At 38.6% G+C, this 25,416-nt stretch overlaps 1 protein-coding gene across 1 annotated transcript in view; it reads right to left on the bottom strand.

Moving 5' to 3' along the window:
* Exoc6b (exocyst complex component 6B) overlaps positions 1-25,416 on the bottom strand; it is a 455,557-nt gene that overhangs the window by 217,728 nt on the left and 212,413 nt on the right. The window contains 3 exon segments of the mRNA NM_001109246.3: positions 4,629-4,808; positions 17,096-17,230; positions 23,925-24,036. Coding sequence (NP_001102716.1) covers positions 4,629-4,808; positions 17,096-17,230; positions 23,925-24,036 — 427 coding nt within the window.

Consider the following 25,416-nt stretch of genomic DNA (forward strand, 5'->3'; position numbering starts at 1 on the left):
ATCATGGTGTCTCTTCACAGCAATGAAATCCTAACTAAGACAAATCTAAAAAATAAATAAAAAGAAAAGAAAAATACCCTGCTGCTAAGAATACAAAATGCATAAATATGCATGCAACAGTGAATTAATGAAGGATGAGTTAAATGCTTATGCACTTGTGTCATCTGTCAGGTCAAAGGATATTAGTCAACCTGGAAAACACTATGATGGTCATTCAGGATACCTCATAAAAACCAGCAAGGCATCTTTGCCACAAAGACTTCAAGAAAAAAAAAATCCAGAAATAACAACATCCAAAAATTCATTCTATTACTATGAGTATAATTAGTAATCCTGTGTCACCCAACTACACACACACACACACACACACACACACACACACACACAACACACACCTCCAAAAGACATCATCTTATAATGCAGCCAGTATAAAAATGTCACATGGAAGCTTAGTATATAAGTTAATATATGCAAATTAGAAAGCAAGTTTTATTTATTTTAGACAAGACAGATACATGGTACTTATGGTCACAATCCTTAGGAGTGAGGATTTTTTAAAATTCTCTCCTACCTTGATTCTAGATGGTTCATAGTAAAATGAAGCAGTATCCTGAAATTTACAATCAGTTCAACATGCAATGAGACAGTACACAATATTTACAAAAATATTATTTAGAATTGACACAAAGCGGGAAAATCATAGCATAAGTGCTAAAATAATGCATCTTGAGTTAAACAAATGTCCTGGAAGTTACAATAAACCAAATGAAGCATGGTGAGCAGCTTTGGGAGCTGTTATCAGGGCACGGCTCGCTGGGTTACACAGTGCCTGGCCAGAGCACACTAGAGAACTGCTTTTCAGATGCAGGGGGATGAGAGTGAGCAGCGCTTATACAGCAGAGCCATCCTTGAGCATCTTCAAAGACCTTCGACTCCACACCTCTTCCTTATGGAAGATCCACCCATACCCATCACCACACAAAGCCAAAGGAACACGAGACCCAACATATTGTTCCTCATTTTCTCCAAAATATAAAATCCATTTAAAAACTCTATTCTCAACAAAGTGTTGTTTTAAATATATATAAAATTATCTCTTAACGACAAAAATAAACGTATTTCTAAAAATTACCTATCTATTGTACCAGCATTAAAAGGACATCAAATGATTCACATAGAAAAACAAAAAGAAAAAAATTGAATAAAAATCCAAAAGCTATACATAGAAACATATAATTAAACCTGGGATTATACAACCCTACCTAGAACAAAGTTATTACGTTATTAGTGTATATAGATATGCACTTAAAATTAGTTCAAACAATATCAACCGTTGATACTATTTTCTAAGTTTCATGAATGATCTATGAAAGCCTCTCTACCAGCTGTGTATCTGATTGTAGGGCAGGTTCTATTGGAAGCGCACACTACAATTGCTAGCACCATGAGCATGCATTCCATTTCCGCACATCCTGTTAAACGGTGAGCATACAAATTATGTCTCTTTTTCTGGTGTCTTTCTTCAGGCACTGGTGTCAACTTTAGAACAGTGACAAATTTTCAGATCATAAAAATCTTATGAGTATCTTATGAATATCTCCAATATTTCCTTAGGAAAAAATCAAATATTTACTCAGTCTAGAATTCACTATCATATAGGCAGAAAGGTTTTAATATTATCTTCATCCAAACTGGCCGAATGTAAAGACAACTTCATTAAAAAGTATTTTTATGGAGAAAATGTTTTCACATATCTTAAAATACTTATAGGCTTTTACATGTTACTCCTTATCGTTAGTCTGTCCTAGTTCACAAGGCTACTGCTTACTTTGCTTTATAGCATTTCCTGTCCAGCAGGTAAAGACCACACTTGATTTTACACATTTTCAGGAAATAGTGTCTAATGTTGCTTTAGTGTCAATTTTAGACTTACTCAATTACTACATTTTCTTATGAAATTCACCTGGTGCCCGTACTAATTTGGTTAGACTTGAAAAGGTTCTCTGTACCACAAAATATTCCCATCTTGATATACTTGTATGTTACTCTATGACGAATTCTTCACTTCTTCTCCACTAATTGTCTGATGGGTGTACACAGAAAGACACGTCTGCTGCTCATAATTTACTCAGCTATGTTACAGCAGTGAGGAAACATGTCTGATACTACAATTATAATTTGTTCTTAGGGAATTTTATTTTTTAATAAAACTTCTTAAATAAATAGTGGTGATAATAAGCATTTTTAACTTCTGATGTTAATATAAATTCAGGGATTTAGTATAACCCTGTTAAATTTATATTACCTGCTAAATTTCAAATAAGAACTTTTAATCCTATTATTAAAACATTATTTTACTGAATTTTGTTTTTAAATCGAGAATGGAGAGTGTGTGTTATATAATGTCCTTATAAAATATTACAAGGTAGTTTCTCTCATTTACACATTTATTGAGAAAGTCAAATAGGAAGAGATTTTTTAAAATCTGGAACCATCCTTGCATTTCCATAATAAATCCTAGACAGTCGTCACCAAATTTCTTTCTTACAACACTTATACTTGACATTCAATTATAATTAATTTTTCCCATAATTGTGAGCTTGGCTTTGTATTTTTTAAAGACTTACTTATTTTAATGCTATGTTCACATGTGTTTTGCCTGCATGCATATAAGTGCATTGTGTGTGTTCCTAGGACACAGAAGCCATAAGCTCGCACAGATGGTTGTAAACCAACATGTGGGTACTAGGAACCAACCCCAGGAGCTCTGCAAGGGCAGCACCAGCTTTGAACCACCTGCCCATCTTTCCAGCCCCAATGTATTTTTTCACGCTTGTGTTACTATAATAGATTTGCCTTGTCTTGTTGTTATAGTGAAGTGGATAAAATTTTTACAACTCAATCCTCCCTATTAAGCACAACTAGGAAAAGTAAAATACCTACTTTTTTTTAAAGATATAAGAAGACTATGAACAAAGAAGACTGAAAGAGTAAAATCATAGAAAAGGCAGAACCTCTTAAAAAGTCATCTGAGGGTCACCAGCTGTCCTTGGCAGCACCAGCCAAACCCCAGCACGGGCAATAAACAGAGAATCAGAATCAGGTCCCAGGGTCCCAGGAAGAGAACAGTTATTACAGAGCTAAGACAATTTTTCTTTATTTCAAAGGGCTAGAGTGTTAAAATTAGAGATCTGAGAACCAAGCTTTCCATTACAGCATTTGTTGAATTCTAAAGCTTAACCGCTTGGGAAAATAAAGGTTTATGCCAAAACCTTTGAAAGAAAGAGTGGGATTTTCCAAAGTCTCACAGTGGCTCAGACATAGAGACTCAGCATAGGACAAATGGGTAAGAATCTCTGTTAGGCGGTTTTTAAATCCATTTGAGTTACAGTATCAAAACAGCACAGACCAGGTAGTTTATAAACAGCAAGAATGGCATTGACATGTAGTTCATAAACAACAGAATGTTATTTCTTCCAGTGCTGGGACCTGGGAAATACCAGATGCAATTGTTAACAGATTCAGCGTCAGGTGAGGGCTCGTGTGCAACTTCAGAGGAGATATACTCCTGAGGCATTCTATTATGACAGAAGAAACAGAAAGCTCTCTAGACTTACTCATGAAAGCCCCTGCCTGTGGCCATCACCACCAGGGGCCATTTCCTGCCTCACAAGAATTTGAGGTATACACAAACACTCAGAATGTAGGAAAAGCTAAAAGGCTGGGGAGTGTTCCACAGGCACCTACAGCTTACAAGTTGATTTTTTGTTTTTTGTTTTTGTTGTTGTTTTTAAGTAATTTTAATTGTATATTAGTCTACTGCTAACACTGTTTTTCAGTTATCAATCTGAAGAAGGCAGAAGACTGAAAAGCAGAAATTTCTACAGTTATCTTTGCTGCTGAAGACAATGATGGGCCTACTCTATGCAATGTTCTATAGTGCCTTATCTAGCCATAGGGATGATTAAAGGTACTTAACAACCACAACAAAGTTAAGCAATTCTGACTAAGGATTAGCCCAACTACAACTGATCAACCTACATACTTACTCAGTTAGGGAAAGAACAAACGTAATTAGAAAGAAGGATTTCCCTCAGACAGCAGAATTTATGCAGTTTAAATACAATGTTTAACAAAAATACTAGGAAGGAACATGAACACGTCACTAAAATTCAAATCCATCAATAGGTACATAAATAACAAGTTAATAAACATGAAATGATTGTGACTAATGTAATCAAGAAAACTACAAACTAGATAAAAAGATAGGGAAGTTCATCAAAGAATTTCAACTCATAAAACAAATCAAAAGCTGTTCTAAAACTAAAAGAAACAGACTTTAAATGTTAACTGGCAAGTCTCTTTATACTCTTTACAAGATATCTGTCATGTCCAACACTAACGACTTTGAACTCTGAAGGAAGACCTGAGAGTATAGAGAAACTGCAGAATCTTTGAAAACGAATGACATGGAAGGTTTCAGAATCCATGGAGGGTTTACACAGCCACTAGAGGACATTAAAGAGGTTGCGGGCAACTGAGATCAGGAACGAGGACTTTAATAAAGCTATAGCTTAAGGCATGGGTTTCCTACTTTGAAGGGAATAATAAAAGCAGGCATCACTTACAGGAAGGTGTGTGAATACAGCAAACGTACTCCGAAGGAAGGCAATGAGGTCCACCAGGTAATCACTAGCTTTGTTGTCCAGCTCCCCTGTCATCCAGTCGTAGTCAGCCAGCTGCAGAAACTGGTCAATCTTCTGATTTAAGTTTGTATATATCTCTTCTTCAGCTGCATGTCTAGCATCCTGTGAAATAATATATAAATTTATATGGCGGGGATGAAAAAGGCAAGCACTTATGTCATGGAGCCACCACTTGTCTATGCTCACTTAGTAACACAGCTCTGAGTGTTGAATCACATCAGCTTCCAGAACACTTCTCTTTCACAAAGCAAAACAGAATCTTTCCTAATCAATTTTTTTGACATGTGTTCACTATATTGCCCCCCCCCCTCCTTCTGAGGGGATGGTGGAATGCTCTGCAAGAAAAGCTATTCTTTTTCTTCACTAAATTAGGAAAATCTATTCATATACACCCTGTTATCTATTTCCTTTAATTTTCTCATTTCTGTTAAAAAGTAAATTTACCCTAAGAACCGGATTCCCCTTTGACTCTCTGTGACTCCAAAAAGGCTCCTTCTATATTCCTAAGCGTCCTACATCCTCCGGTTCCTTCAGCTGCTTGTAAATGTGCCTAGGTTGTAACTTAATGTGCTCTCGCTGGTGACCACCAAAGCTCTATGCTTTCTTCATCATAAGACTTGTTCAAAGGCTAATATACATGTACCATAAGAAATGTCCTATACAGCACAATTCTAGAAAAGATGCCAAGACAGCACTAAAGAGTTCCTAAGTCGCATATGTGTGTGTTGCCCGGTATAAGAGATTCATTTACACACTCCCTTACTGAAGTCTTTAGTAGCATCGTTGAACTTGCTTTTCTAGGGAAAGGAAAATGCATTGCGGACAGAACCATCAGGACACTAATCTTAAAGACGCCATAAACAACTTGCTGCCACATCTAATGCGCATCTTTCAGTCGGAGCTGGTCTCATGTCTCCTGAACTCTACCTTAATCTCCCTCTCATCCTTCTCTGTATGGCTCACCCAGGGCTTGTATTCATCTGTCTCAAATCTTCTCAACTTCTCTGAGTAATTTAATTATTTCCTATGGTTTCCAAGTCGGTCTTCAACACAGATCTACTCACAATACATTCCACTTCATGGTCCACAAACCCGACTGCTTCAGGGACAACTCTGACCCCCAGAAATGTTGAAAGCATAAGGCTGAGACGTGGACTTAGAATTTTCCATGCTATTCACCTGTTCTTTTCAGACAGAGGCAGAAATCTAAAAGCCTGGAATCTTTCCTTCATGGTCACAATTCTGTGATTTCTAACTGTTAAATCTGTCTTTAACTTATTATCTTTTTATTTTTTCTTTAATTAAAGTATGCATAATTTTGAGTTTATAGTCAAAGACAGTACTGACTTGCATAAAGAGTGCTTTCAAATGTATTAAATGACCAAATCACACATATCTGTAATCTTCAACGTGGTATGTTGATTGTGTAGAGAGCACAGTGAGTGTGGTAACATAATGAGCAAATTGGCATGCCCAAATCCAGTTCAGAATGGCATGCATTATTGTAAATATTTGGTAATATAATGGTGAAAACTTTTAATACGATACTTCCAGAAGTTTTCAAGATACATTTATTAATTATTGTACCTACTGTAGAATGAGTTCTTGAACTGCTTAAAATTTTTCTGTGCTTTGACCAAAATGGCTTAACTATGATCAAAGTTTTCAGAGGCCATGTTCTGCTTTACTTAGTTTATTCAATTTTTTTAGATTCAATATGGAATTAATATCATGCAATATTTTTCTTTTTTTTCTTCACTTGTTTATTAGATATTTTCTTTACCTGCATTTCATATATTATCACCAGTTTTCCCTCAGGAAACTCCCTTTCCCATCCCCCCAACTCTTGCTTCCATGAAAGTGATCCCCGCCCCACCCCACCCTGCGCCTCACATCCACCCATTCCCTCCTGTCACCCTGCCCTGGCATTTCCCTACACTGTGACATCAAGCCTTCATAGGACCACGGGCTTCTCTACCCATTGATGTCCTACAAGGCCCATCCTCTGCTACATATGCAGCTGGATTCATGGGTCAATCCATGTATACTCTTTGGTTGGTGGTTTAGTTCCTGGAAGCTCTGGAGTATCTGGTTGGTTGATATTGTTGTTCTACCTATAGGGTTGCAAACCCCTTCAGCTACCTCAGTCCTTTCTCTAACTCCTCCATTGGGGACCATGTTCTCAGTCCAATGGTTGGCTGAAAGCATCCACACCTGTATTTGTCAGGCTCTGGCAGAGCCTCTCAGGAAACAGCTATATCAGGCTCCTGACAGCATGTACATCTTGGCATCCCCAATAATGTCTGGGTTTGGTGACTGCATGTATAATAGATCCCCATTTGTGGCAGTGTCTGGAAGGCCTTTCCTTCAGTCTCTGCTCTACATTTTGTCTCTATATTTCCTCCTGTGAGTATTTTATTCCTCCTTCTAAGAAGTACTGAAGCATCCACACTTTGGTCTTTCTTCTTGAGCTTTATGTGGTCTGTGAATTGTATATTGTATATTGTGAATTCCAATCTTCTGGCTAATATCCAATTATCAGTGAGTGTATATCATGTGTGTTCTTTTGTGATTTGGTTACCTCACTCAGGATGACATTCTCTAGTTCCATCCATTTGCCTAAGAATTTCATGAAGTCATTGTTTTTAATAGGTGAGTAGTACTCCATTGTGTTGATGTACCACATTTTCTGCATCCATTCCTCTGCTGAAGGGCATTTGAGTTCTTTCCAGCTTCTGGCTATTATAAATAAGGCTACTATGAACATAGTAGAGCATGTGTCCTTATTATATGTTGGAGCATCTTTTGGGTGTATCTCTGGAGTCTAACTTCTTGAATTCTTTGTATATATTGGATATTGGCCCTTTATCAGATGTAGGATTGGTAAAGATCTTTTCCTAATCTGTTGGTTAGTGTGTTTTTCTATTGATGGTGTACTTTGCCTTACAGAAGCTTTGCAATTTTATGACGTCCAATTTGTTTATTGTTGATCTTAGAGCATAAGTAGAGCACAAACCATTTCAGGAAATTTTCGCAGTGCCCATGTGTTTGAGGCTCTTCCCCACTTGCTCTTCTATTAGTGTCAATGTATCTGGTTTTATGTGGATGTCCTTGATCCATTTGGACTTGAGCTTTGTACAAGGAGATAAGAATGGATCAATTTGCATTCTTCTACATTCTGACCACTAGTTAACACAATATCTTCCAGGATTATCAAAGATGCTAAAATCGTAAAAAAAATGCCTTCTTTCATAAGGCAATATACTCTATTCCACACCACATTTCTCTTTCCAAACATCCACTGATCAATGGTGAGTTGACTCCTCATCTTGGCTATGGAGACCAGAGATGGAAGAACATGCAACACAATTACTAAACCATGCAGATTTTATACTTTTAAGTTTTAAGGATCTTCCACATTGCTTCTCCCTAACAGCTAAACTTTACCTTTGTATATATTCTCATCATTTGTATTACTTATAACATGTATTTGACCAGGTCAAGGTGATATATCATTGTATTTTGATTTGCCTTTCTCTCATGATAGCAAGGTTTGGCATTAGTCATAGTTTTATTAGCCATCTATTTTTTTTAATGAAATTCTTCAGCTCATTTTTAAATTGGTTCATTAGTTTTACTACCATGTAGAGTTTTGAATGTTTCACAAAATTTGAGTATTGATGGCTTTCTTATTGGTACCACACAGCCGAGAACAATATTTTCTCAATGCTTTGGGCAGTGTCTTACCCCTGGAAACTTTCTGTAAGCTAAGAAGACTATGTTCAGTTTTGAGCACCTTCTTTTGCTTATTTTCAATATTGTTGCCTGTACTTTTATGGTCACTTCTAAAACCTCTGCACAAGATACAGCTACTTTAGTTTCTTCTAATTGTTTTATAGTATCAGGCATTTTATTTATATCTTGAAATCATTTTTAAAATTTGAACCCAGAGCTCTAGTCAGCACTCCCGAGATCTGCTTGTCTGTGGTGCTGTTGCAGTAGAGTTACGAGTGCAAACCGTCATCTCAACTTAATGACGGTGCTGAGCTTCTGAGCTCGGATCACAGTCCTGCATCAGCACCACGGCCTGTTACACTTCTTCATGACAACTATCTGGAAACATACCGTACGCAGCCCTTTTAGATTTGCTTCTTTCATTCTGCACATCTTTATATATCGAGTTCTTTCCTTGTCAACACTGAATATTGCTTTATTAGATAAGTCTATCATAAATTGTCATAGTCACATGATTTCCAGGTTGCATCCCCATTTTGGACAATCATGAAGAAGAGTAAAACAGAAATTAAGTTTTTCCATATTGTTGCAACAATAGTTTCAACACACTGAAGTAATATTAAGCAAGGGCTACAGCTGCAACTCACATAAGACTGTTTAGCTTTGTAGCTTGGAAAAGAAATGTCTTGCAAAATGATGACACAGGTTGGCATTATCGGAACTTGACGATGCTAGGTGTGTAAGGTATTTCAAGGTATTTAAATTTATAATTTTCTAATGGCCCAATGCAGAATATCTAATCAGATTAATATTGTCATCTGGAGATTTTTTTTGGTGATGAATTTGTTCATTACATTTGATCATTTCAATGTGTTTTAAAAAGATTTATTTATTTTGTATCTCTATCTGTCTGTCTACAGGTGTATCACAGCCATTACTGTGGAACCAGAAGAGGGTGTCAGTCCCCTGGAATTCTAGTGAACCAAACCTAGGTCCTCTCCAAGAAGAGCAAGTGTTCTTAACTGCTGAGCCATTTCTCCTGCACACTTAGTAGATGTTTTTGGTTCTACTTGCCGATGTTACATTATTTTTCTGTACTTCAGATACAAGTTCTTGATTAATAACCATGTTTCAAAAACATTTTCTTTCAAGCTGTTTGTTGTCTTTTTTCCCCTTTAAACAGTGTCTTTCTCAGAGCATAAATTTTATGTTTGTCTTATTTTGAGATGGCTGGAAAATAAATGCAGTCTCACACTCACTATGTAACCCAAGATGACCTGAAACTCTCAGCCATTCTCTTGCATTGCCCTCTGGAATGCTGGGATTATGGGCATGCACTTGTAAATCCAGTTTAAAAGTTTTCATTATTAGTAAAATCTAATTTATCTTTTATTGTATCTAGAAAGTTGTTAAATGTGGGACTGCAAAGAAGGCTGTGTACTGGCTGATCTTCCAGATGATATGAGATGGTTTATAGCATCCACATGGGTAACTCACAATCATCTTTAGCCCCATCTCTCGGGAACCTGACACTTTCTTCTAGCCTCCAAAGGCATGTATATATGTGTGGCATTCACTCACATACACACACACACACACACACACACACACACACACACACACACACACACACACACTTAAAAATAATCAAAATAAAACTGTAAAAAAAAAAGGCACTGCCAAATACAAGGACACCTAAGTTTCATCTTAAGATATTTACAAAGGGTTGTAGAATTGTGCATTTTATGTTCAGAATTTATATTTTCAGTTAATGTTAATAATAGATGTAAATTCTGCATCTGAGACTCATGTAGCTTTTGCTGTTTTCACAGATGCCCAGCATCACTTGGTGAAAAATAAACTCCACTACATTGTCTTTTATCTTTCAATTGAATACCTACGTACATACCTAGTTTTAGTCTACTTTACTTTACTACTTGACTTTCTGGCCAAAATTATATTTCTGTATCTTTATATAGTATATAGTATATTTTGTATACTATAAAAAATATATATAAAGTATACTATATACTTTATATAGTATATAGTATATTTTGTTACACTAATACGTACTGTAGTTTTACTTCTGATTATTAATATAAATAGAATTGTGATTGTTGTTTTTCAAACTTTAAACTTTAGTTGGTCACTAAAAATACAAAGACTAGGAACTGGCTTTTATGCAAACCTGTATCCTGAACCTTAGTGCAATTAGTTCTTTTCATTGTTCTGTTATTTCCTTAAGATTTTCTACAGTCGCTTGTGCTATTTAGAAACAGTTTTATTTCTTCTTCCCTCTCCACACAGCAGCTCTCCTTGTCTTGTGTTGTTAGATAATGTAGAGAAGTGGAAACGGAGGGAAGCTATGCTTCTTTGTTCATGATCTTAGCAGGAAAACATCTGGCTTCTCACCATTAAACTTGCCATTATCTGTGCAAGTTTTATAGATATTTTCAATGAGGGAGAAGTGCCCCATCTCTGTCTTGATTTTTGTTTGAGAATTTAGCATAAATGACTTTTTCTTTACCTACTTATATAGCTTTTCTTTTTGAGTCTGATATGGTGACTTTCACTGACTGCTGACTGAGTGCTGATCCACCTGGGGTGAACCTACAGTAAGCAGGCCTTGACCATAACACACCTGCTAGTTTATGAAGATTTTGTTCATGTTTGCAACAACTGGAACTCATAAAATGAAACTGATAAGACTCTCTGCTATAACTTTCTAGAAACACATTGTTAAAAAATGGATATAAAATATCCTTAATTGTTCACAGAATTAACTGCCCATTTCATCCAGCTGTGTTCAATATCAGGCTACCAGTTTCTCTAAGAGGTAAAGGCAGTTAGATTATCTACTTCACCAAGTATGAGTAATGATAGAACGTTCATAATAAAGATCTTCCCCTAATCGCACATTAAAGGTTTGGTTCTCAATTTTGAGAACTATTGTGGAAAGGAAGACTCTTGAGGAGATGGAGTTAACTGGAAGAAATTACATCATTGGAGGCATATTTTTGAAGAGGATATGAAGACCCTGGATCCTTCTTGCATCATTTTTATTTTCTTTCCAGTCACCCTGGAGCAGGCAGCCTCTTCCCCAAATTTTTGCACTCTGTATATGTATTGTGCCAGGCCACAAGCCCAAAGCATTTAAGCCAATGGGTTAAGGACTGAAACCTCCCACAGTATAAGCTAAAATAAACCTCTTTTGACAATAGGGAGATGACTCTGTGGTTAAAAGCACTTGCTACTTTTCATCAGAACCAGAGTTCATTCTGAGAACCATGTCAGGTAGATCTCTAACTCCAGCTCCAGGGATTCCAGTGTTCCCTCTGGCCTGTGAGGATATCTGCATTCACATGCAGATACACAGAAAGACAGACAGACAGACAGACACAAATTAAAAACAAAATCAATTTTTTTCTCTTTTGATTGTTGTAGTTTGTTGTTGTAATTCTTTTTTCATATCCATTTTCATGGAGTCCAGTCTGGCCTCACAGTCACCATGTCACTAAGGGTGACCTGCAGATCTTCACCATTCTTGTTTCTACCTCTTAGTTCTGGGACTAAGGATGGACATGAAGTTGTCCCACCTTTCCTCTTGTCAGATGATTACATCAGGGGTTTTGTGGTGATAATGAAAAGCTGGCTGAAGCAGTTTTCCCTCCGAAAGTGATCTGTATTTTGTCAATTTTCAAAAGAATTCTTTACAATATTCCTTTATTATTGTCTTAATGAAAATGGGTTAAGATCAGCACTTTCATTAGCAACTTGTGGTTTTTTCTACTTATCTCTTGGTTAGCCAGATTCAAAATTTAATTATCTTATTTCATTTCTGCCAAAGGGTCAACTTTTGATTTTGCTGATTTCCAATACTGGTTTTCATATCTATTTGCTTCTGATCTTATTTGCATGGTCTATTTGTTTAGCTTGTATTAGATGGATTTAAGAAGCTCTTCTTATATCTAATGTAATAAAAATTTCTAATGAATGTTTAATGTTCCAACTGTCCTTACACATGATACTTTCTCTGTATGATACAAGTTTGGGGAAGATCTGTATTATTTGGGTGATGTACATCTTCACTTTACCTTCAACTACAATGTTTTAAAATTCCTTTCAGGAATTTGTCTGTAACCCCTTTTCTTGGAATATGTTCTTTAATTTTCAAATATATATGAGTTTTCAAACTATACTTCGTTACTGTTAATTGGTTTGATTCTATGTTTCAAGAGTGAGTTTAGTTTTGATTTCTATTTCACTGGTTTTTACTAACTCGTGTTTGAGGGTCTTGGTCAGAGCTCTGTATAAGTTTAGGAGTCATTAGTGATAGACAACATTCCCTATAAATGTTAGTTACTTAGCTGGTTAATGGTGCCATTGAGTTCAATGGTATCCATACTTATTTCTGCTTCTTGAATTTCTAGCTTACAAATATAAATTTACTATAAACTGATATCCACACATATATGCTTTTATAATCTCTCCAAATACTTACATCTCTCTCATTAGCTGTTTGAAAGCAAGAGATAATTTTAAGTAATTTTCTAGCACTAACCAAGTATGCATTTTAACCTTATCATTTCTCAAATGTCTTATTCTCTTCTCTGTAGGAACAAAAGATGTTCTCTGATGTTTCTTAGTACCAGGGAGTGATATTGAAATGGCTACAGGAGGAAAGCAATCAGTACCTACCCAGCAATGACACCTATGAACCAAAGCTATATTCAACATGGCAAGGTATCCCTAAAGATGCAATACTGTCTGTAACTGACAACTGTGTAATTGGACTTAAGGCCCACTAAACAGGAGTGAAATCATGTGTGGTACTGTGAACATGGCCAACTATATGTGGCTAGTATGATTGTAAATCTTGGATGAGATACTACTATTACCACTTTATTAAGGCATTATCAATCCCTAACTGCATTCTAAATTCATATCCCTATACCTACAGTCAAGTGTAGCTCACATTCCTCATCAAAAAAGATTCTGTTTTGCAATAGAAGACCATTACAGAAATCCACAGCTAGTCAAGATGCAGAGAACTGACCCCAAATCCTGCTGAAGGGGAGGAGGCAGAAAGATCCTATGAACTAGAAGACCAGGAACTCTACTCTCTAGGTGCCTTCCTCTTATGGCAGGTGTATCCATGGTAGATCCATGGCATCTCAATAAAGCAGCTGCCTCAACAAGACCTGAATAATTCTAACACTGGTGGCCATCCCCCTGCATGTGGGGGAAATTTCATGGGCCCCACCCCTAACTCTAAGTCCAACAAACAACTAGTAACTGCTAAGAGAGAATTAGTCTTCCCTAGGGATAAGCCTTCTAAGTTATTATCAAAAACCAAGTGGGTAGCCCTAGAAACATACATGTAGGCATGGTAAGTATTTATGCGTGCGTGTGTGTGTGTGTGTGTGTGTGTGTGTGTGTGTGTGTGTGTACATGTGCAACAATAGCTAAAGAAGAGGATGCCATGAATTTGGGGATGGGCTGCACATGGGAGAGACAGAAGAGAGAAAAGTGAGGGGGAAATGATATAATTATATTTTCATTAAAATTTTAAAGTGGCATTCCTCTTCTCAGTGCCTATTACTACCAATCAAGAGTTCACTAAGTTCAAAAATCTTAGGATTACCTTTGGTTACTTTCTTTCTTTCTTTCAAAAACCTGCCATGTCTGTCTTCAAACCATTTCTCTACTTCTAAGTCTACTACTCCACATAAGCATTATTGTTTACCTGGACTATTTCAGTGGCCTCCCACCTAACTACCACCTTCCACTCTTACTAATTTACAATGACATGACACCCATTATTTCATTCAAAGATAAATCAGAGCACCACACTACAGCCCCAAATTAGAAACTTCCTATCTAACTTCAGATTAAGAACTACAGCATTTATTATGTCCAACAGGGGCAGACATTGCCTGGCTTCTTACCACAGGAACTCTTCATACATTTACCAGTGATTGATGTAACACTGCTAAATAGACCCCTTACCGTACCTGAATGTGCCTGAACCCACTGTCTTACTATCCCCTTTTCTGGGAATACACATCTATAGAAATTGAAGTGGTTCCGGGTCTGAATATGGTTTGAGGTCATCACCCCAGCCCTACACCCCAGTTCATAGCTCTAGCTAATCTTCCTATTAGTTCATTAGTATATAAGCTCCATAAAACCAAGAGAGACTTATCTTGTTCAGTCTGATAAGACTATTAGATACACAGAGCTTTATTAAAACCTGCTAGCTAGACAATGGACTGAAGTCATCTGTGCACTGCAGCTCTTCACAGAAGCTGGCAGTCTCTGCGTCCCTGGGCCTTTTTCTCTCTCTGACATAACAGATTGTCACACGGTAGATGTAGAAAGAGTACTTATGATGAGGTGAATTAGTAAATCGTTTTGGTCTCTATTTTAAAACAGACAGAGGAACTTTCTGAGCAGGGAAAGGCAGACAAACATGCCAGCTGGATTATGTCACTCATGGCAGAAGAAACAAGAGGGAACTCTGAGAAAACACCTTGAAGACCTTCTGAATGTGTCTCTCTTTTCCAGCATAAAGGTTTCCATCTGCAAGGAAAAGGTTTCAGGAAACAGTAGCTTAGGAAAACACCCAACATGGGTCTTTCCTTGCAGCCCTGTTTACACTGAATTCTGGGTTGGCTCGTCTGAAATAGCCCTGGTAAAAATAAGCTTTCAACATGCTTTGAGGAATCAATGTTTCCCATCAAAAGCAGTGCAAGTCTGACCTTTAATGTCCCCTGCAATACTCCTCTGCTCAGCGGCTGAGAGACTGGCTACTCAGCACTCAGGCCTACTACTTGCTCTCTTCCCCTCAGCACTCTAAATGCTAGAGCTATCTGGGCTTGGGAGCTCACACACATACTCTGAGCATTCAGAAGGCAGAGGCGGTACAGTTACCTACCATCTGAGGCCAGGCTGGACTACACAGTGAATTTTAGGATAATGTGGGTTAGCATGTGACACACTATCTTAAAAACAAATAAAAAGTTCCTTTCTAAAACCCAGAACAACACAATACCACAAATCCTTAAAAAAACAAATTTCAAACCATAATGAGGAAAAGTCACTGAAATTTTACAAAGGGGACAGGTTGAGAGATTATTAGTAGATCCAGCATTTTCCCCACTTGAAAGACAGTCTCCTGAAGGCCTCTTTATTAGCTGAATCTTCACTAAAAATTCATCAGTAATAAAGTCATCACTGTTCTGTGTCTCTGCTTTCCTTACGTCTGAATTCAATCCAAAGCAGTTTGAAACTATTCAAAATAGAAACCAGGGCTCATCCTGAAGTTGTGCATCATTGCGATCTTACCATTATTTCCTAAGTACTGCAGTGGGACAATACCACCACTCACACTGTCAAAGTGTAATACAGTGATGACCTAAGCTTCTGGGAGGATGTGTGTGGATTAGCTGTGAGGACTGGGAAACCTACCGCCCATGGGTATCATGGCTGTTATAATCAGACACTCATAAGCAGTATGAAAGGAATGGCATAAACTTAGATAAAGAACTTTCTTAAGTAATCTTATTGGTAATGTGAAGCATGCTAGGGTCCTCTTGTGAAAACCTCATTCTGTCATAGAGATGGAAAGAATGAGTTATGTTCAACAATGCACATACTTCCTATAATAGCAAATGGTTAAGTTCTTCTAAAAGTCCGTCTGCCATACACTTTAATCACCAAGTGGATCAAATCTGATTTCTTCTTTGATGGCTATTTTTGAGAGATGGTACCAACAAACAGAAAGGATAAAGGGTAGAAAAGGGGAAAAAACAGGGGACATAAGTTGAAACTCTACCTATGTGTCTAATTGTCACCATTTGGGGATTTGTGACTGTCACAGAACATGTTTTTAAAACTACGACAATCACATAATAACAAAACTCAAACCACACCTGGTGTCTGGTGCTGTCCTTTAACCCCAGCTACTGAAAAGGAGGAAGCAAGCAGAAACTCCGAGTTTGAAGCCAGCCTGGTCAATACAGAATTCCAGATAAGCCAAAGCTACACAACCAGCCTGGTCTCCACTCAGGTTCATTTATATATCAACTCACTCTTTCTTGCTAAAACTGCAACATTTTTCTGATTAATATCCACGAAAATCTTCACATGATAATATACAGGATTTTATTAAGATGCATGGGATTCTTCTAAGAGTGGGTGCTTATGCTCTGGAAACTCATCTACCATTAATCTTCCCTTTGTTTACAAAAATGTCATTTTCTCTGACAGAGAAAAAGAGTGCTGGACTTATAACTAAAAAAATAGCTAACTATTGGGGGTAAGGATTTGTCACTAAAATTTAAGATTTAAAAAGCTAGACCTGGAAAGAAGAGTTATTAAATAAACATTGCAGTCGATATTCTTGTCAGCCACACTATCCTGATAATGTAATCATAATTTTGTGGTTGTTTTAACACCATATTATGTGGCTGTTTACACACACATATCACCCTGGTGTTTAAATTTGTTTTCTAAAAAATGGAGACCAAACGAAACTATTCCTTACTCTCAAAAGCTTGTCATAAATATCATCCTTTGGAACCTGGTGAGACGGCCCAGACTGTGTCCATGCACTGTGCCAACGGGAATCACTTATGCTGACACGTTCTTACCTTGAAAGTTGTGGTACCATAAAGCTTGGTGGTGTGGACCGTCTCTGGAAGGACATTAGTGATATTGGTGATGAATTCCTCTAGGTATTTACAGGACTTCTCCAGGTGTGTTGTATTGATGATAATCTGGACAAGCTAGAAAACAGTAAGCATGTCCAATGATCATTCAGGTATTCACACATGGGTGGTGGCTCAGGAAGTTCCTGAGCTGTCAGCAGGTTGCTCCATAGGCTACCTTACAGGAAGCCTCCTCCAAGAGCGTACCCCAAACCTCCAGGAACATCTATTTCCCCATTTAAAGTGACACTTGTAAGTATATTCTTTTATTTTAAAAAGGGCCTCTCTCACGTGGTGGTGAGCCACCTTTGAGCGAGCACTCAGGAGGCAGAGGCAGGTGGATCTATGAATTGGAGGCCAGTCTGGTACAAAAGACACAGTGCCAGGATATCAAGGCGACACAGACAAACCCTATCTGAAAAACAAAACAAAACAAAAACAAACAAAGCCACTAGTCTTAATCATAGACCCTACAAAGAAACATAAATTGCCAAATTGCCAAATTAATCAAATGAGTCAACATTCAGTAAAGCAAAAAGCAAAGCCGAAAAAGCAGCAGATATTTCAGAATTAGGCCTGAGGAACACAGACACGTGACCCTCGATTGTGAAAGGCCAACACACTCCCTTAGTTCCTAAGAGAAAGAACTTGAACAGAGAAGGCAGAAAAAACAAAATCCTTGATCTTGACAAAAGTTTTCCCAATATTATCAGTCTGTTTTCTCAGATAAAAAATGTACATAATAACCTCTAAGCCAGAAAGTCACTATAAACATTAAATACTTTGCTATTATTAGAGTTTTCCTCTTCATATACAGAAGATCCTTAAAAAGAGTCTCATCTGGAGCTACAGGCGTGGCTCAGTGACGAGGGGATGCTTAGTCCTCTTTCTCTTTTAAAGGAACAAATTCACACTAACATAAAAATCACCTAAATCAAATCTTTCTTCAAAAGACTTATCTACATTGTTTGAATTTCACACAATTACATAATATATTGTAGGGATTTTCTTCCCTTCAATCCCACCATCTCCTTCTTTAACTGGAGCCCTTCCTTCCAAGAAGCTCCTGCCCACTTCCACATCTTTGTCTGTGACCCACTGAGTTTAATTTGTATTTCTTGCCAGGTTAGGTGGGAGGTAATTTACTGGAGCAAGGGTAACTTACTGGTATTTACATCACTAAAGAAAAAGGCACCCTCCCCTGAAAAACATTAGCTTCCAACTGTCCTTCAAAATGGATGAAAGGGAAGAAAGGTGGATGGTGGCAAGGCTGTTAAAGTGGAGAACTAGAGACTTACATTTTAAAATCAGCATTACCTATAAGGAACACATTCTGTCTATCAAAAGAAATTCTAATAATAAGAGGAATCATGTCATGCTATAGAAATAAAAAAAAACAGTGGCAGTCAAAAAGAAAATTGTTCTGTTTTGCAGGATTTTGGCAGTTTAAAAAAACGAAAAAGGAGGCAGCTATGCTGGGCACAGTAGCAATTTATCACGACTTTAAAAAGATCTGTCAACACAAGAGATCACCATGAATTGCATGAGTGGGCTGTCAGTCACTCTTCAAGTGTTTCACTGCCAAGCACAGAATAGACTATTAAAACATTCCAGGATTGTAACACATGCCATGTCATTTTCACAGGAAATACTGCCTATTAATGAGGTCTGAGGAGCTCCACTCCTGAACGACACCATCAAAAGCCCTCGTAAGGGAGAGGCTTTGGAAGATAACTTTGAACTAAAATGAAGCACTCTGAGATACAGACTGTCATCAGAGTCTGAGCTCCTTCCATGGTATCATTAAACCCAACTCACATTCCAAACTCCCCTAGACACTGTTTCAAGGGCACGGAATTAACAATAGACCAGATATTCATTCTTTCTGATATGAAGCCCTATGTGAGCAATCTAGCCAAGAAAAAATATGGTGTAAACAGCAACTCTTACAACAAAATGACAGAAGTCACTTTAGTAATAATCAATCAGGAAGGAGCCTGAAGCATGAACCTGAGAATGTGGGTCTAGCCTTGGCTACATAGCAAGGCCCTGTCTCCAAAAACAAACAAACAACAACAACAACAAACCAGCACCAACACCAACACCACCACCATCACCACCACCACCACCACCACCACCACCACCACCATCATCACCACCACCACCACCACCATCACCACCACCATCACCACCACCACCACCACCATCATCACCACCACCACCATCACCACCACCACCACCACCACCATCACCACCATCACCACCACCACCACCACCACCACCATCACCACCACCACCACCACCATCACCACCACCACCATCACCACCATCACCACCACCACCACCATCACCACCACCACCACCACCACCATCACCACCATCACCACCACCACCACCACCATCACCACCACCACCACCACCACCACCACCATCACCACCACCACCACCACCATCATCACCACCACCACCATCACCACCACCACCACCACCACCACCACCACCATCACCACCACCACCACCACCACCACCATCACCACCATCACCACCACCACCACCACCACCACCACCACCATCACCACCACCACCACCACCACCACCACCACCATCACCACCACCACCATCACCACCATCACCACCATCATCACCACCACCACCACCACTACCACCACCACCATCACCATCACCACCAACAACAAAACTTCACTTAAGGAAAATAAATAAAACAAATCCACTAGGAACAAGCAGTTTTTCCATTTATTCTTGCTGGTATGAGAATAAGTGTGAGACAGAGCCCTGTGGGGACCACAGTCACACAGTCAGAGAGATACAACACAGAGTGCCCTGTGGGAATCACTGCCCCAGATCTTCCTATACATCCCCAAGGGACCCAAGGTACTACTGCAAGTATTCTGTACAACTTTGGGAAAAACTGTGGCCATCATAAACATCATCACCCCTAATGTCTAACAGGTTTAAGTTCTCAAGTATAAACTACTATATGCACCTATTTCTCTTAGATCTGCTTTTGTCTTATCTCTAGAAGTGGAGAATTTACCACCGTAAAATTTCTTGGTTGACCCAAAGCTATACATAAGGTGAGAAGTCACATAGTTTAATGACTCCCAGCTGCAAAATCTGTATGGTGACAACAACCAAAAAATAACAGCAACACTAGTCTCATTCATAAGAATGAATTAACCTAAGACTATATGGATTTTATCTTTCTCATCCCAGCAGGCTCACAAAGCTCTATCCACTATTAAGTTTATGCATCTCTAAGACCCAAACAACTAAAATACCATAATAACTGGACTACTAGTTCCAATCTCCACGGTGTCATTAAAGTTTCTGAGTTGAATATAAAGTATCTTATCATAACTAACGTGAGCACTCTGCCTGTTGTTGGGAACAGGGGTGGGAGATATATGCTGTGCGAGACATAATAGGACACAGCTATCTAGTTTTATGTGTAAATGACAAAAAGAAAACCAAAGCAGAGGCTGCTTTGTTGCTATAACCACAGCTCCAAGTCTGTATATTCGCTGTGACCTACAAGCATACCTCTGGTCCTAGTACCTTACATGTTCACCATTGCTGCCAGGATAGTTACAGTATTTTAAATTAATTAATTGTGAAAATGTACCCATCCTGGAAGGAGGAAAGATATTCTAAAGGGAGACATGTGTATCTTCCTTTTGGCTATCAGACTATTCAGATAATGGACCTCAAAGAATTAGAATTTCTCCCCAGTAACTACATGCTAGGGAAGAAAAAAGCTGGTACCAGACAGAGGGGTAAATTATCTCCTAGAAAGAAATTTCATGGAATCTGACAACTTGAGACTTCCTTCAGGAGAGCCTGGAGCTCAGTGATGAGTAGGACCACATCTCGACTGCACAGCTTAGCTGTGCATACATGTCAGGACCCCAAAGATGAACGAGGAAGTCACTAGTCTACTTGCTCCTCGTCCCAATATGGCCACACTGAATTAATGTCCTTTCTCTGTACCTTTGACTGACCCACTGAGGATGGGTAGAAGCCTCCTTTTGTTAAGGCTGCTAGGACCAGCCTTTGATTTTACTTGTTCCAGTAACGAAAAGAGGACAAGCAAAGTTTATTTCAGTTTTCCTTTAGAAAAAATTCCCCTTTCAAATTATATCCCAAAACTTATGTTGAACTAATTACTGATGTGAAGATTAAAATTACTCATGTTCACTGTCTTTTAGCTCAAAACAGAGATACTAACATCAGTGTGGATACGTACTGACGCATTCCAAATAATAAATACTAAAGCACCCAGTACAGTATGTACTCAGTAACTAAGAATAAAACATGATATCAACACATTTGATATGACATAGTAGGACATCCTGCTCAAATTGTTTGGTTTCTTCTATGTAAAACAAACAACCTACCTACCAGACCTGAGAAGCACTCTTTGCATGCCAAGAATGATTAGTACAACAACCAATATGTACTGGTGTTCTCTATGGTCCAACACTATGCTCACTGATCCTAAAGGAATCCAATGAAACATTTTGTCGTTGTCCCCATTTCAACATCAAGCTAAGCCATTTCCTAGGAATACACTACTGAGCAGAGAGGCAGCAGCAGAAGCCGAGAAGTCTGGGTAAAGGCATTCGTGCAAAGTCATCAGTCGCTTTGCCTACAGACCTGGAAGCAGCAGCTCATGCACCTGCTGAGTCAACTAGGTATTACCATGCTCCGAGACCCCAAGGACCAGCGGGGCTACAACTGAACGGGAGTAGGCAGCAAGTGGAAGTGAAGAAGCCAGGAAAGCGGCAAGAAGGCCAGAGAGAAAAGAGGACAGGGACAGAGCATAAAGAAAGAGAGAGGAGCAAAATCATGTGGTCCCAAAGCAAGATCAGGCAGGCTAGTGACAGGCTTACTTGGAGTTTTACACTCTGGATGACTGACATGTTGAAGGAAGATGCTGAGTTGTATATTTTCAATATGTTCCTGTCACTTGAGTGCTCTGTAACACCAAACCAGTTCTAACCAGAACTATAAAATGTCTGCCTCTGTTAGAACAAGATAATTAAACCAATTGTTTCTGGGAAAAGAATCATTATGAAGACAGAGTTAACAAAGTATAAACTTTCTTTCCCAATTAAGATTCAGAAAGAAAACAATACAATCTAATAATAGCAATAGAGTTTCTGACCACTGCTCCCACCTTTCTTTGCTTGGAGGATACCTGATTAAGGAAAAAAGCTAGGCCATTTTCAGATGAAGAAAGTCAATCCATTACAGTTCTATTCCAACACAAGCCAAATGAAACTCAAGAAGAAGGAAGACCAAAGTGTGGATGCTTCAGTCCTTCTTAAAAAGGGGAACAAAAATACTCACAGGAGAAAATATTGGAGACAAAGTGTGGAACAGAGACTGAAGGAAAGGCCATCCAGAGACTGCCCCACCAGGGGATCCATCTCACATGCAGTCACCAAACCCAGACACTATTCAGGATGCCAAGAAGTACATGCTGACAGGAGCCTGATATAGCTGTTTCCTGAGAGGCTCTGCCAGAGCCTGACAAATACAGAGGCAGATGCTCACATCCAACCATTGAACTAAGAATGCAGTCCCCAATGGAGTAGTTAGAGAAAGGACTGAAAGAGTTGAAGGGGTTTGCAACCCCATAAGAAGAACAACAATATCAACCAACCAGACCCCCCGGAGCTCCCAGGAACTAAACTACCATCCCGAGAGTACACAGAGATGGACCTAGGCTCCAGCCACATATGTAGCAGAGGATAGCCTTGTCAGACATCAATGGGAGAAGAGGCCCTTGGTCCTGTCAAGACTCGATGCTCAGTGTAGGGGAATGTCAGGTGGTTAGTTGGGAGGGAGTGGGTGGGTGGGTTGGGGAGCACCCTCATAGAAGCAGGGGGAGATAACAGTTTTCTGGAGGGGAAACCAGGAATGGGGATGACATTTGAAATGTAAATAAAAAAATCCAATAAAGAAAAAATGTCAAAAAACAAAACAAAATTCTATTCCAAGCAATAGAAAGCAAACACAGAAGAAAAAGGAAAGGGCCCAAAACTACATGGACTTTCAACTTTTAAAAACTGCTACAAGCATAATTCCATCACAGCCAATGTCATATTTCATGGTGTTCTTTATTTCAATGCAGAAGAAGAAAGACTCCAAGCCAATAATGATCTGTCTTTGGTATGGGTTGGTATCATTAACAGTTTCCTGAGCTTCACCATTATCCTTCGCCTTATGCAGTTAGATGAACTAACTTTATTCCTAGAGGACCTAAAACTGAAGGCTCTACAAGAAACACAGCCTTCAGTCTTCCCCTGAATAAAAATATTCTCTCCCTTCCCCTGAATAAAAATATTCTCTAACCTAAACTCGCTTTGGGCCCAATATCTTCAGTGAATCCAAGGTGAGATGTGACTATGGAATCTTTAATTCCAAATAAAAGGGAATCTCATAACTTTCCGAATTTTAGGACTGGATATCAGTAATTCAAACCTTCACTTTATACTATGCCACAGTTGAGTGGAAGATTTCTCCCTTTACTAAGAGAGGCAGTAAGCCATTACCTTCCTCTCTCCACCTTCAAACACAAATCACTAGGCTCTTGCTAAAGAGATAGAATAATCTACCAATCATATTCAGAAGATACCAATAAAAGCCAAGGAAGTCTAACATGGGCCAAGGACACAGTGCTAAGACATCAATAAAAGAGGCACGCACAGGACATCTGGCATGGTCACTTCACTAGCAGCTACTTTACCTCAGTAAGCCCAATGTTCTTCCTCTTAATGACGTTCTGCAGAGAGTTGCTCAGAGTCCTGGTCAGCAACAGGTTTGTAGACTTCCGGATCATGTCATCAACTTCGGTGGAGCTGAAATGTAAATGATGACCCCAGTTCAGCCTGGGGAACTAGAGTTGGCAAATGAGCAGGCCCCGGCAGGATGCAGCAGCAGAGGCGGTAGTAAAGGGAGCAGCACCACGTTCTGTGCACTGCATGCGAGGAAGTAGCCCAAGTACTTTAATACCTGCTCTGCTAAAAGTTTATGCTGCTTTTATTTTTTAAAAATAATGTAGCTACAGAACCCTGCCTAGATTACTTGTTCACACAAGAATACTTTAAGAAGGGCAGGCTAACTTGTACTGTTTCAGAAAAGGAAAGGAGCCACTCTGAAACTGCGGAATGCCATATCAGATTGTTTATATTTTTATGGACTTATCCAACACACACACACACACACACACGCACGCACGCACGCACACACGCACGCTTATCCTCTTTAAGTGAGTTTGTTCATCTTCATTACCATCTAAAACTACCTGTTTCGTCTCCCTTCTACAAGTTATACTCCACATGTGTCTTCGTTTACAAATGTGAATGTAATGTTATCGGCTATAATCTGCATAAAGATTTTTTTCTTCTTTCTGAGATTGAGAAACCATGCTTAAAATTAAGTATTCTAAATAAATCAACTTTTCTGCAATTTAGGGATTTTATTTTTCTCTAGAGCTCAGTAGTATTCTATTTTATATGTACTGGGTTTTTATTAACAATTCATGTGCTGACCAACATTTAGGTTGGTTCTATGCTCTTGCAATAGTAAATAGAGGAGTAAATATAGATACATAAACATATCTGTTACAATCTTATCACAGACCTAAGTTCTCTGATATAAATATGGAGTAGAATAACTGGGTCACGTGGTAGCTCTATTCTTAATTTTTGAGGCAGCTTTAAGCTGATGTTCATAATGGCTATATTAATTTATGCCCGCCAGCAATCCTCTCCAACATGTGTTGTTGAGTCTCTGGATGACAGCCACTGAGCTCGAGGTAAGGTGTTATTTCTAAGTAACTTCAATGCTCTCTTAGGTTATGTTTTCTAAGTTACCTAAGAGATAACCAGCAATTGAGGAACCTACCCGGACAACAGCCTCCAAACTCTTTTCTTTCTTTTCTTTTTAAGCAAAAACCCAAAAATCTTTACAAAGATTTACTTTCACAATGTGCAGGAAAATAAAATCTACGCATGCACTCAACTTAAATGTCAGAGTATTATTTTATTATAGGAGACACTGCTATTGATAAGAACTTTTGAAATATACATGCCTTTCAACATTGTCTGATAGGAGAGAAACTATCCATTCAGAAAAAAATAATTATTTTTAAAACTGCATAGGAAATCTCCAACTAACATTTCTCTGACTGTGTGACACTTTGTTTGAGAGAACTATTGTTATACACATTACTCAAT

The sequence above is a fragment of the Rattus norvegicus genome, chromosome 4 (assembly GCF_021556685.1).
Source record: "Rattus norvegicus strain SHRSP/BbbUtx chromosome 4, alternate assembly SHRSP_T2T, whole genome shotgun sequence".
NCBI classification, from domain to species: Eukaryota; Metazoa; Chordata; class Mammalia; order Rodentia; family Muridae; genus Rattus; species Rattus norvegicus.